Genomic DNA, 14,363 nt, shown 5'->3' on the forward strand with positions numbered 1-14,363 from the left:
TCTAGGGAGCTGCTATCATTCAAGCTGAGCTCTCTTTGAGGTAAACGCATAATGGTTTTCTCCTCTATAGAGTCTGTATCCATCATTTAAAATTGGCATACAGGAGAATATAGTGGGATTACCATTTTCATTCTATTTTAGAAGCTATGATTCGACTAAATGTATTCAAAATTTTTTACGTAGGTGTGAATTTTAAAACTTAGGACCCTATCAGATTTGGAAACCTTTAGTTTAGATGTTATCATATAAATAATCTTGGAGCCTCTGAGGAAAGAAAATGATTTTTGTAGAGGCAGAGTTTCTGTTCTGTAATATTACATTTTAACACCATGATATGCAGAAAGAACCCCTAGAAGATGTTAAGCTTTGGATCTTCTTTTGGGAGCCTTTTTAACATTCTCCATATTCTATCATTCAAACTATTCTCTTTTGTTGCTTTAAAATTTTTCTCCAAAAGGAACGGCCTTGTTTTTTTTCTCTATACCATCTTTGAATAGTACTAGCTGAGAATATAGAGATGTAGGTAGTTACCTCACAGACCAAATCTAAGCATACCCGTGGAATATCCAGCTCACCTCAAACCCAGAAGGATAAGGTGGCTAATCCCCTAACTAGACCTAAATGCACAGGGTGTGTACTTGACCCAAAGGATGTCAATCCAGAGGCTACCAGTGACCAATGATGTGGTTTACTCAAAAATGAATTAGATCAAATTCTCTCTTAGAATTTTTATTGAAAAGCAGGCCAAACGAGGCAACTAGCGATGAAAAGTGAAGCTAATAGGTCATGATGTAAAGGAGGCCAGAGGGTTCATTGTGAGTCATATGCAAATTGATGTTATTAGGAAGCAGAAACTAAGAGGTAGAGAATATGTATGTTATTTATAAATCAGTATTATAGAAAGGGGTGGGTAGAAAGAAGTAGCACAAAGAGAAAAGATATTATCTTGATGGGAAAGCTCCAGAGCAAAGATTCGGCTTCTTGGATCTCCCTCTTCCTGACTCTAATGGTTCGGCTTTTTATTCGTTTCTATGCACATATGTCCTATTACCTGAAGTACCTTGAATAAGTCTGTGCCTTGCAATCAAATTTCCTTGCATTCAAAATGTTTTCTCCATGAGCAGAGGGGACATTTTATCATATTCACTACTGTATACCTCGTGCCTCTCTCAGCCTGGTACAGAGTAGGCCTTTGATAAATATTTATGAAATGAATGAATGAATATATAAATGAACAGCCACAGTGATTGAACTCCTTTAATGTCATTCAATGGGAAGAGCACTAACCTCCATGGCTTTTCACCACCAGTGGATATTAGAGTTGTACTCACAACCTACCTACCTTTAACAAACTTTCTATACGGAAATGTTTTCAGATTTGCTCTTTAACTTTGCATGTGTTGTTTATCACCACTTCCTAGAAAGCCCTCTTTTACCCCACCCAATTCTGCACTGGGAACCTTACTCTCCACTGTGTTTCCTTTTACATCACCTTAGTTCAGTCCCTCCCCAAATAATAAGAAAAGTAGGTGCTTACACACCTCCCACTGTTCCCATGGCTCCATATACAATTTTGTATTCCATTTTATTCCAGGTTATAAAATAAAGTAGTCTCCTATATCATTAAAATGTTTATGAACATTAATGTTAATGGATATAGATTATGCTCTATACTTTGTCTCTTTGTTGGACATTTTGATTGTTTCATTTTGATGTGTTGTATTTTGCTCTCATAACAAATCACAAGAGTTTCTGTGGAAACCTTTGTCCATATTTTTTAATTTTTTCCTTAGTATTGCACACTAGTGGTAGAATTACTGAACAAGAGAGCAGGATTACTTCTAAAACTCCTGGACCATATTGCCAAATTGCTTTCTTGCAATGTTGTAAAAGGGATTTTACACTCCATAGACCAGCAGTGTGAGTGTCCATCTCACCAAACCACAACTCAATTGTGATTTGTCTATTTTAAAACATTTTATTATTTTTAATAGGCAAGGGAGATATATGGTTTAATTTGCATTACTTGTATTCCTAGTGAGATGAAACATTTATATTGTGTGTCTATTTGTCATTTGTATTTACTCTTTTGTGATCGATGCTAACAGCCTTTGTCTATTTTCTATTGAAAGTTTATGGTTTTGCACATTGAATTACAAGAGCATTTTTAAAACATTGATAAACATATTTGAGCAGATGTTTTCTCAGCTTGTTGCTTGTTTATGAGATTTTTTATTTCAATGGTTTTAAATTTTTATGTAGTCAAAACTCTCCTCTTTTATGTGATTTCATTTTTGCTTAAAATTTTCTTTTTAATCAAATACTAGATAACCTGCTTTTTTGATAGATTTGTTATATCCTATGATTTCAGTAAAAAAAAAAAAACAAAAAAACACAACAAACCTTAAAATTAGGTTTACAAAAGTATGAGTTCAAACACTATGATTGGACATATTGAACCTTCCTTAAATAATTCAAATCCCTGTCTCAAAGGCCTTCGTGTGGCCATAATACTGACCCTATGCATCGTGGGTAATATTTGTTGAAGTATCTTTCAGAATGCCATAAAATACTACTACAGCCTGGCCGGTGTGGTTCAATGGTTGAGCATCGACCCATGCACCAGAGGTCTCCAGTTCAATTCCCTGTCAGGGCACATGCCTAAGTCGTGGGCCAAATCCCCAGTGGGAGCCATGCAGGAGGCAGCCACTCGGTGTTCTCTCTCATCGAGGTTTCTATCTCTCTCTCCCTTCCTGTCTCTCTAAAATCAACAAAGGAAAAAAAAAAAAAACTTTAAAAAAATATATACTACTACAGCTGGATACACACCTAATACTTAGGTACAGTCATCCTTACTTTGGAAATAAACCTGTTACAATCACCATTGCCAAGGCCATTGACTTTCAACTTCTTATTCCAAGAAGACACTCCATGAACCATTTATAATTCACTATCATGACAGGGCTCAATTTTGTTGAAACCCAAACTTTTTTTTGAGAAAATAAAGCATTTTAATAATTCAAAACTTTCTAAATGACTTCATGTGGTGAGCTCTCACTCTGCCATTTTTCTCCTCAATAAGCAAACATAGCAAAATATAATTGAGAGTGATGTTTATATAGAGGAAATGGTAAATCAATCCTAATTTCTATTTCTAAAAAGTAAATATTTGAAGATTACGGTGCATAGACTACATTAATAACAAATTACTTAGAGCCCAACAATTGGATATGACTCCACACCTGTGAGCCATACAGGAAAGCCAATTATTGTGCAAGTGCAGGCACAAATTAGGGGTTCGAGTTGGGGATGATATCTTAGTAGAGGCAAAGAAAATAATTGAGAAGTTCAGAAAAAGTGAGCATCAATCTCCATGGCTATGATAGAGGATCAATGACCTTTTCAATCTGGGGAACAAAAGTGAGTCTTTAGAAAACACCGTTATTAAAATCCACTGATTCTTACTTACTTTGCTCAACCCTCTTATAGAGAATTCACATTACAATAAAGTGTTCATGTGTGAACTGCCTAACTGGGGACCAATATTCTCAAAAGCTGTGCATCCCTGTGAATGTGAGTGCCTGAGCAAAAATGATGCTATTGAGTGAGCTCACAGTGAGTGTCATATGCTGAGTTGGGTGCTTTACAAGTATTCTTCCTGTTTCTCACAGCCACCCTGAGGCCAATATTACTATCCCCATTTTACAGGCGCACATACTGAGGCTCAGAGAAGTTAAGAAACAGCAGATCACACAGGGTAGAATTTGGAAGAGCCAGAATCCAAACCTAGCTCTGGTTCTTTGTAGTCACCTCATTATTGCATAATAATTTACTTCTGTGTATAATAGTACAGTTCACAACTTTGCTGGTATATAGAGGAAGCTTTTTAGTATCAGTAAAATGTAGAAGCAAGTTTTGGGAAAGCTCAGTGAGTATGGTGCAAATAGGGATCTACTCCAAGTGCCCTGGTGGAAGTCCTTGGGGGCCCAATCTGACAGTGCTTAGAATTAAGGGGATGAATGGGCTTCTTACAAATCATCTAGATGAATCCATTCCTCAGATTTCCCTATTTCATACTTTTAAGTTTCTGATAGCATCTTCATCAAATGACGAACAATTTTCTGCTTCAAGTTCAGTGTTAGAAAAGTCAGCCTTGCCCTAGCCGGTTTGGCTCAGCGGTTAGAGCGTCGGCCTGCGGTCTGGAGAGACCCGGGTTCGGTTCCCGCTAAGGGCACGTACTTCGGTTGCAGTTTGTCCCCGGCCCTGGTTGGTCGTGCGGGTGGCAGCCACTCGATGTGTCCCTTCACGTCGATGTTTCTCTCTCTCTCTCCCTTCCTCTCTCTCCCTCCCACTCTGTCTGTACAAAATATGGAAAAATATCCTCAGGTGAGGATAAAAAAAAAAAAAAGAAAAGTCAGCCTCTTCCTTAATCCTTATTATCATTTCACGTCAGAGTCACATGTTGAGCCACAAGGTTCCCAGCCTCATCCTGTATTCTCTTTTATCCTCTAGTTACTTCCCAAAATTCCACCTTTAACACCTATTATCTCAGGCCTGGAATTAAGTCCTCTTGTGCTTGCTTCTAGACATCCTTGGCAAAAAAAAAAAAAAAAAGTATATTATTTATGACAAGGAGCATGAGGCACTCCCATAAGATTAAAACACTTTTCTTCTGAATTATGTCAGGCAATATGCTCGAAACTTAGGGATTCAAGCCCTTGGCATCCCAGCTGCCCTCATTAATATAGCTTGGTCCTATGTCCTGCTTCCATAGGATCATGAGGTTAGATGTTCCCTCCTTCTTTGGAGCAGCCAAGGAAAGCCACAGAAATTTGAGAGTTGGAGAATCAGAATGGTTTATAGATTTATCCATATCAGTCTATAAGACAGAAAGATTTATGGTGAAAGTCATACAAACATATAACCCAAATCCTTCCTATTGCAATTTTGGGTTCTTCATTTTAGTTCTAGCTCAGCAAGAGAGAATAAAAAGTACTGATCACTTTTTCTGTCACAGCTTTATTTCTTTTCCGTGGTAATGCTTCATTCATACATTCTTGTATTCAGGAAAACGATGGAGAAACAAAGATAAATGAGATTTGGTCCTGATCCCCTATGAGCTAATAGTCTAGAAAATAAAGAGCCCTGAGAACTACACATTGTGGACAGCACATTGAGGTGAGGGCTCCCCCGAGACTGCCTGAGGGCTTGCGAGCAGTCCTTTTAATGGAGGGACTCAAAGTGTGACTCACTTTAAGGAAAAACTCAAAGTGTGAATCACTCTTGCTGTTAACCTCTAAGAGAAGGGAGTCATATTCCTTTGACCTTGTATTTTCAGGTCCTACACAGATGAGTATTTACAGTCACCGTCATTGTCATTGTAATCATTGTGTTAAACATCTGTTCTCTTTGGGACAGGGCTGGGATTAAGGTGAGGAAGGTGAGGTCAGTATGGCAGACACAACATTTAAGGGGGCATCAGAAAACTCAGTAATTAAAATAATAATTTAAATAATAGAATTAAAATAAAATAATTCATAATGAATAAAATATCAGAATTATAAAGACAGAATCTCAGGTACTATGGGATTACATAAGAGTTCAAGGTTTCTTGTGTCTTTGAGTGGCATAGTCTAGTTGAGGTGATCTGAAAGCGAGAGTAAAAATAAAGTGCCTGTTTTATTTTCATTTTATTGATTACAAGCAAGAGATCTGACCTAAGCTCCTATAAAGGAATAGGGTGGGAGATGGAGGTTTATTTTCATTATATAGCTAATGTCACATGGGAACCAGCAGAGAAATTCAATAGCATGAGTCATAATGGCCACCTTAAAGAATGAATACAGACTGTTAGATTAGATTCAAGGAACCTCTAGATACCTTAGTGACCAAATTTGGAAGAGCTTCACTCTGATGCTCTGTGGTTAGTGGACACAGCTACAGCTACCCTCTACATCTGTGTGTTTTTCCCTTGTGCTACCAGCTGATAATTAATTTTTCTTACTCTTTATTCATATTCCACAGGAGAATCCCATTGGCCTAGCTTTTTTTATTCCCCTAGTATCCATATATGTCATATTTACAAAATCAGGAGCCCAATCCTAGTATAAGAAACCTTGGCTAGGGGAGGACTGAGTTGGGTTGAAGTCAAGTTGAGCAAATGAAAAGGTAGTTTGCAGGCAAGGTAGTTTTTCTTAGAATGGAATTAAATGATACACCTCCCTCTAATATAGCAATATTATGGACCAGTAATTGAAACAGCCCAAGTGCCCATCAGTAGATGAGTGAATAAAAAAGCTGTGGTACATTTCCGCAACGGAATATTATGCAGCTGTAAAAAAGAAATATCTCTTACCCTTTGAGATGACATGGAAACACCTGGAGAGTGTTGTGCTGAGCAAAATAAGCCAGTCAAAGAAAGACAAGTACCACATGATCTCACTTATTTAGGGAATATCATGAACAAAATAAACTGTTGACCAAAATAGATCCAGAGTCATGGAAGTAGGGAACAGACTGACAAACCTCAGAGAGATGGGGGTGGGGGCACAGGAAGGAATGGAAAAAGATAAAACAAAGAACTTATATACATATATGCACAACCAATGGGCACAGACAATAATATGGGGAAAGTAGGAGGGGGATAGGAGCAGGGAGGAAGAGGTCAATGGGGGGAAAGGAGGGACATCTGTAATACTTGAAACAATTAAAAATGAATAAAAATTTTTTAAAAAGAAAATGCCAAGGAAACAGAATAGCAAGTGCTAATGGAGTTTAGAGAAGAGAGATCACAGAGGGCCAGGGCGTGCTAATTACATGCTACAAGAGCCTGTAATTATAAACCCATCGATATGCAAATATATGCTGATGGCTCAGCACTGGAGACTATAAAGCCATTTATCTCTGGCCCCTAATAAGTGGACAACAAGATAAATGATTTGTTTATAAATTCACTTAAAGATTCCACTGAAATCTCTCCTTTTTCTCTCTTCTGGGGACATCCACAGAATGAAGAGGGACAGTAAGCACCTCAGATTGGATTTACATATTCATTATCTTCTGACCTAGGTGACTCTGGAGGTTTATATAATAAAATAAAAGGCCCTTTCAGTGTTGACTGGCTGATTCACACTGCTGCCAGCCATTTCCCATGGCACTTCTTTACTGAGTAATTGGAGGTGATGGTGGCGTCTGTATCTGCCACCCAGATCCCCGTGACAGCTCACAAATTGGCATTACTTTTCTGTCTGTCAGAGAGATCACAGAGTAAAACTGCGGGAAAATACTAAGAATGCTGAGTGCTGCTTTAGGCCTTCTGGAACTCAGGGCTGAGACATCTTTGAGGAGCCCCATGCCCATGGGGTGACTCTCATAGTAACTGGGGGCAGGTATTGTGACACCCAGACTTGCACATACATGAAGCCCATCCCTCTGAGAGTAGACAGACCATGCACACCAAGTACTCAAAGCTGTCACTTCTAATTGAAAACATTGGGGTTTCGGTTCGGTATAATCTGTGAGAATTAATGATGGCCTAACTTTTTAAACCTCACTAAGATATTCAAAATAATTTAGGGCTTCTTTTCTCATTTCTCTCAATGGAGAATGGTAAAATAATAATAATAAATAAATTTTCTATTCATTCAAGGAAACATTCCTCAAATTCCAACTGTGTGCCATCCCCTATGTTCAGACCAGGCTTGCTGTCCTACCTACTGGGTATTGTACTGGGGCCTAGATAGCATATAATATATGCTAGAATTCTAGGGTTGTAATGAAGCTAGCAGGCAGAAATCTTCAAATATGAACCCAGTTTATACTACTTGAAAGGAGATTATCTCTGACATTTTTTAAATTTTATAAAATGTTTGGGGGTGACATTGGTTAATAAAATTTTATAGGTTTCAAACGTACAGTTCTATAATGCATCATCTGCATATTGCATTGTGTTCACTACTCAAAGTCAAATGTCCTCCCATCACCATATATTTGATCCCCTTTGCCCTTTTTCTTTTTTTTCCTTTATTGATTTTTTAGAGAGGAAGGGAGAGATAGGAACATTGATGAGAGAGAACATTGACTGGCCGCCTCCAGCATGCCCCACACTGGGGATTGGGCCCACAACCTGGGCATGTGCCCTGACTGGGAATCGAACCGGCAACCTCTTGATGCATGGGTCAATGCTCAACCAGTGAGCCACACCTGCCGGGCCACCTTGTCCTTTTTCTACCTTCCTCCATTCCTTTTCCCCTCTGGCACACCATACATTGTCTGTGTCTATGGGTTTTTGTTTGTTTGTCTGTTTTGTTTATTTGTTGCTTTCTGTTTTATATCCCACATGTGAGGGATATTGTAGGTTGTTGACCTATTCTGTGTACCATGATATTCTGAAGATCCATTCATGTTGTCATAAATGTCGATTTTTCACTTTTTCTTATGACTGAGTAGTATTTCATTGTACATATGTACCACATCTTCTTTATCCAATCATATATTGAAGGACACTTGGTTGTTTCTCTGTCTTGGCCTCGATAAATAATGCTGTAGTGTACACAGGGGTACATATATCTTAATGAATATATGTTTTGAAATTTTTCAGGTAGATACCCAGAAGAGAAATTGAAGGCTCATATGGTAACTGTATTCTTAATTTTTTGAAGAACTGCATACTGTTTTCCATAGTGGCTGTACCAGTTTACATTTCCACAGCAATGAATGAGGGTTGCCTCCACAACCTCTCCAGCACTTGCTATTACTTGTCTTGTTGATAATAGCCATTCTAACAGATGTGAAGTGGTATCTTTTAAAATATCTGTTGGTGCCTGGCCAGTGCGCCTCAGTGGTTGAGCACTGACCCATGCACTAAGAGGTTGCCAGTTCGATTCCCAGGTTATAGGCCTGATCCCCAGTGTGGGGCATCCAGTCCATGTTCTCTCGCCCTCTCCCTTCCTCTCTCTCTAAAATCAATAAAGAAAAAAATTTTTTTTATAAAATATCTGTTGGCCATTTGTATGTCATTTTTGGGAGAAGTGCCTATTCAAGTCCTTTGCCCATGTCTTAATTGGATTATTTGTTTATTGTTGAATTGTATGAGTTCTTTATTTATTTTGGATATTAACCCCTTATTAGAGGTGTTGTTTGCAAAAACCTTCTCCCATTCTGATGGTTGACTATTTTTGTTGATGGTTTCTCTTGCTGTGCAGAAGATTTTTAGTTTGATATAGTCCCATTCATTTATTTTTGCCTGTGAGATCCAATGCATAAAATCCTCTCAATGACCAATGTCCAGAAGTTTAGTACCTTTGTTTTCTTTTATGATTTTATTGTTTCAGGTCTTACATTTAGGGCTTTGATCCACTTTTAGTTAATTTTTGTGTATGGTGACCAACAGTCCTGTTTCGTCCTTTTGCATGTAGTTTCCAATTATCCCCACACCATTTATTGAAGAGGCTTTCATTTTTCCTTTGTATGTTTTGGCTCCTTTGTCACAAACTATCTGCCCCAATATATGTGGGTTTATTTGGGGGCTCTCAATTCTGCTCTAATGGTCTGCTTGTTGGTTTTTCTGCCATTTCCATGCTGTTTTGATTATTGTTGCTGACATTTTTAATTTAGTTGTTTGATTGCAAGAGGATGTTGTCATTATTGCAACAAGGCTTAGTCAAGTTTGTCGAGTGGTTTTATTTTTAATGTTTTTTTCCACCCATCTTCTGATATAACAACTGTTCTCTCAAGAAAAGAAACTGTATTTGATACATCTGTTCTTTAGCCAGTGACTTATGAAATGACATGGAAATAAATAGAGAAGGAATGAAAGACTGAATGATAGGTAAAAATGAGCCTGCAATATCAGTAGCTGTAGCTCTGCATTGACAAGGCTGTGTATGAATCATGAATATTGATATTTAGGCAAGGAATCAATCCACTATGAAACAATTCTGGAAGTGACAGTAGGCAAAGAAATAAGGGCTTCTTTCTAAAATCTAATATATTTAAGTTTCCTCCAAATACCAAATCTGCTAAACTCATGAGTCATAAAATAATATTACACCCATAAGATGGTTCCAAAAGACGCAGATAAAAGTCTCAAGAATTCAACAGTGTGCAATATACAAGGCTTCGTTTTTTTTGTCTTGAATTTATTATAGTGTTTAGAGAGTAAAACATTTTCCCTTGATTTAGTTGAGTACAATTTAAGTAGGGATTTTTTCCCCTAAGATATGTATTAGCCAGCTTTGATTCTGATCATTTGTCTCAAAATATAGTGCTACTGAGGTAAAAAGGACTAGGGGAAAATTGGTAACATCATTTTCTTGGTCTGTCGAGTCAACATCAGACTAAGAAAATTGAATCAGCCCTCCTAGGCAGAAAGTACAATGTTACTGAAATGACATCATCATGAAAATGTTTTATGGCCTAAAAGAAGTCATCAGTTCCTTTATTCTTAGGCCCTGTGCCAGCAGGTTAGACTTGCTACCACGTTATATATGTAATATTTTTGAACAAAGATGCAGTGAGTTCTCTAAATAGTCATACACTTTAAATTTATAGTCAGAAAAAAAGCATTCTTTATATTTTTTCTGTGTATACAGAAGGTGTTAGATGAAACTGTGGCGTAATTAAATGTATCAGCACCTTGTGGCAGACCCTATCTAGAGTTATTTCTTTGTATTAGATTAATGGTCTTACATTTCGTAAGAGTGTGTCTGTTAATAGTAGGTCCTGTTTATATACAAAAACAATGACACTAGCTTAAACAAGGTAGTTTCTTTTTATCCTATACAAAAGAAATCCAGAGGTATGTAGTCCAGAGGTGGTGTAGCGTCACTCTATATCTTCAGTGACACAGGCTCTGATGTTATACTCTACTAGTGATGTTTGCTTTCATCCTCAAGGCTGCTCCATGGTCCAAGATGACCACTGAAGCTCCAGCCATCATGCATCGATTCCAGGTCAGGAGAGAGAGGCAGTAGAAGAGAGCAAAATTGCAGGGGTACCAACAAAATCAGCTTCCCTTGAAGCAGTCAGTTCAGTAGTCTCATGAAACCTTTCTGTTCAAATCACATTGGGCTGAACATCTTCATGGGCCACATCTGTCTACAAGGGAGGCCAAGAAATAAAGTCTTTACTACAGGAGAAGTGACAAGTGGAAAATTGGGTTTCTATTACTAAGAAAAAGGAGTACATGGATGTTTGGGAGTCAACCTTGTGATAACCTACCCAGAGTAATTCCCAGAGAACTTGTACATGCTCCCTCATTTCTCGTTTGATTGATCTTTATGCAGCTCGTTAATACAAAGCCCTTTCAAGCTGAATTTTTGTGTGGGCAGGCACATTTTAGGTGCAGAAAAGACTGTCATCTCCCAAGGTGACTTTCTTTATCTGATCAGCGTTGCGGGTCTTTCTGTCTCCAAGACCATGAGAAATGTGTGCATATCTTCATAAAGTTGAACATATCAATGAAGCAAAAACAGGCTCTCCCCAAATCACAAATAGTCTCTAATCTGACTATTTTGAAAGACATTTTTCATTAGCTAACAGAAAGTAGCTTTCCTTTTATATCATTTCACACAAAGTGAATTATAAATACTGATTTAAGAAAACGCTTTTTAAGAATGTTTGCAGCTGCCTTTATTAAGGTCTGGTGTTTACCAAATTGTATGTAGGTATAACTGATAAACAGAAATTTATAAACTTGCTAGGTTTTTCTGAAAATGGAGTACTTAACTAAATATATTCCAACTTCCCTAAAGTAAGAACAATTTTGGTTATCTCATTTAAGAAACCTTAAATTCTATTTTTCAGTATTACCATATTAGCCACTGGGATAGAACAAGCTGACTCTATTGTCAAGTACCTCATTCTATCACTGAGATCATTATTCTGGAGGACAAAATAGGCCTCTGAATTTCTCCTACCCAATCCTCAGCCCCTCCACAGTGTTGCACAGAATAAACAGATCAAGACATCTCTTTCTGTGAGGTGGAAAGCTTTGTGTTAGGGAAGAATCCAGTTCTCTAGACAGTGTGTCTGCGCCAAGACTGGCTGAAGACAATATTATAAATTAGGTAAAGTTTGCTCTTAATACTTTGCTTGTTCTTTTTTCCTCCCTGCTCTCCCTCTTCAATCAGCTTAGGAAGCATTGATTGAGCACCTATTATACATTAGGGGCCGTGTTGGAGGATAGAGCAACAGAAGCATGGACTGTGTCTTCACAGAGTTTGCCGCCTACACTCCCTGGACCTCTGCTCAGGCATGAGACCACCACTTGCTGCCTCTGGGGCCTTGTGGCCCCAAAGGGTGTTCTCAGCCCTGTTCCCTGATCTGTTCCTACCTTCTCAGTCAAGCTTACTCTTCCTGGGTCTGTGACCCAGGCTGCTAGATAGTTCTTCCATTTACATTTATATCTTTCAGTTCTTACCTTAAGTGGAAGATATTGGTAGCAATTTCAGATATGTTAAAAGTGGGGAATAGAGCTGTGGGATTATTATTATTTTTTTTTAATAATCAAGGACTTTTTAGTACATGGATCTTTGACCAAAAATTATAGGTACAATTTATCTTTTCATATTATGTATGGTTGTAAGTTATAACTATAAAAATGTTGCTACTTTAGATAATGTTTCAGTATCCCTATATTAATTCATTTAATAGAAATTTTACTGAAATCAGTATCCTATTTGTAGAAAACGCTATGAAATTAACTGTTGGGGGATAGTCTACAAATAAGTATTTAGAAGAAACACCTAGATCATACAAGCTATTAGATTCCTAGGTAAGGTCAATATAATCCACCCGACCCCCAAATCCCCTCCTAAAAAATTGCAATATATGTGAAAAGTTGTATGCATACATTTATTTATGCAGGCATTCAATAAATATTTATAGAATGTGGACTGTGTCCCAGACTCTATTTTAGTGGCTAACAAAACAAATGAAGTCTCTGTCTTCATAAAATTTATGGTGTAGCGGCAGTGTCAATAATAAATTAAACAAAACAAACCAACAAGGAAGATTATTTCATACTGAGAAAAAATATTATAAAGTGAAATATGTGGTACGAAAAATAACAGGATGTCTAGGCCACAATGGTCAAGGAATGAACGTCTTTGTAAAGTATACATTTAGGACAAGACTGAAGTTTTAAAAGAAGCCATGTCAGACAATCCCAAGGTGTGGTGTTTCAGACTGGACTATCCAGAAAGGCATGGAATTTATAGATTGATTATTACATTACTGAGGTATCTGGCATATGAATTTTCGTCATGCCAAATGTGAGCTGAAGTTCCCATTTCTAACCAGAGATCCTGTTTCCTAAAAGACTCTTAACTTAGGCCTTAGGAAGCCCATAGCATTGTTTTGGATTTCTACTTTTGCATATGGTGAAATGCTACTAGGTACACAGTTGGTCGGTATGTGTGCTAACCATGCAACATTTTCTCTTCCTCTTGTATCACCAGGCCTCCGGAACCAGTTTACAGCACTGTGAACAAACTATGTGATAAGCCTGCTTCTCCCAGGCACTATTCCCCCGTTGAGTGTGACAAAAGCTTCCTTCTCTCAGCTCCCTACCCCCACTACCACCTAGGCCTGCTCCCTGACTCTGAGATGACCAGGTACTGCATGCGCTTCCTCACTTCATCTTCTCGAACTGCATGTGCTTCCCCCGTGAGAGAATGGGTGGCATCCGCCTCTGCTCACTTCTCTTGCACTCGACATCTTCCTCAAGGTGGAGAGATGTCCTGCCCCCTTGGTGCAATGGGAGGAATTAAGGACATTGCCTTGTTTGTTTCCTGGTGTGTTCACAGAGCACTCAGACATGCTCGCATGATGCTCCAATGTTCTTGGTTCCCATGCATTTTTAATAAGGTATTACATTTTTCCTGAAGAATTAGTTTTGAAATTTAAGTAGCAATATTTCCCTCAATCAGAGGATAAAATAGAACATTTATTAAGTATATTTTTGGATAACATTTAGTAAACACTTATTATGTTCCAGGCATAACATAGCCTAAGAAGTAGATACAATTATCACCATTTAATATTTTCATTAAAAGTTAAGTTAGTGCCATCATTTAACTGAATCTTTGGTCCACTAAACAAATTGTCCAAAACTATATAATTAGCTGGTTCTATCTAACCACAAAGAATTTATTCTTAACTGTCACAGTATGATATCAAGTGAGGTAATTACATATATTCTCTTATTTAGTAACTCCCATTATTAGTTATTTATATATATATAAAACAAAGTTTAAAGAAGTTAAGGCATTGCCCTCAGTATGGTATCGCTAATAAATGTGGACTCCAGATTTTACCTTAGAATGCTTTGAGTCTTTTCATAATTTTGTAAACAAATTGTT

General features: G+C 37.7%; 1 protein-coding gene across 4 annotated transcripts in view; it reads left to right on the forward strand.

Annotated features, from left to right (window-relative positions):
• The window catches only part of DLG2 (discs large MAGUK scaffold protein 2), a 1,351,614-nt gene that overhangs the window by 901,132 nt on the left and 436,119 nt on the right, over nucleotides 1-14,363 (forward strand). For 2 of the 4 annotated variants that reach the window (XM_036258408.1, XM_036258403.1), the window contains one exon: nucleotides 13,461-13,616. The exons of the other annotated variants lie outside the window; for them this stretch is intronic. In XM_036258408.1, the coding sequence (XP_036114301.1) occupies nucleotides 13,461-13,616 (156 nt within the window). The remainder of the gene's footprint in view (nucleotides 1-13,460; nucleotides 13,617-14,363) is intronic. 4 annotated transcript variants of the gene reach the window in all.

The sequence above is a fragment of the Molossus molossus genome, unplaced genomic scaffold (genome assembly GCF_014108415.1).
Source record: "Molossus molossus isolate mMolMol1 unplaced genomic scaffold, mMolMol1.p scaffold_m16_p_13, whole genome shotgun sequence".
NCBI classification, from domain to species: Eukaryota; Metazoa; Chordata; class Mammalia; order Chiroptera; family Molossidae; genus Molossus; species Molossus molossus.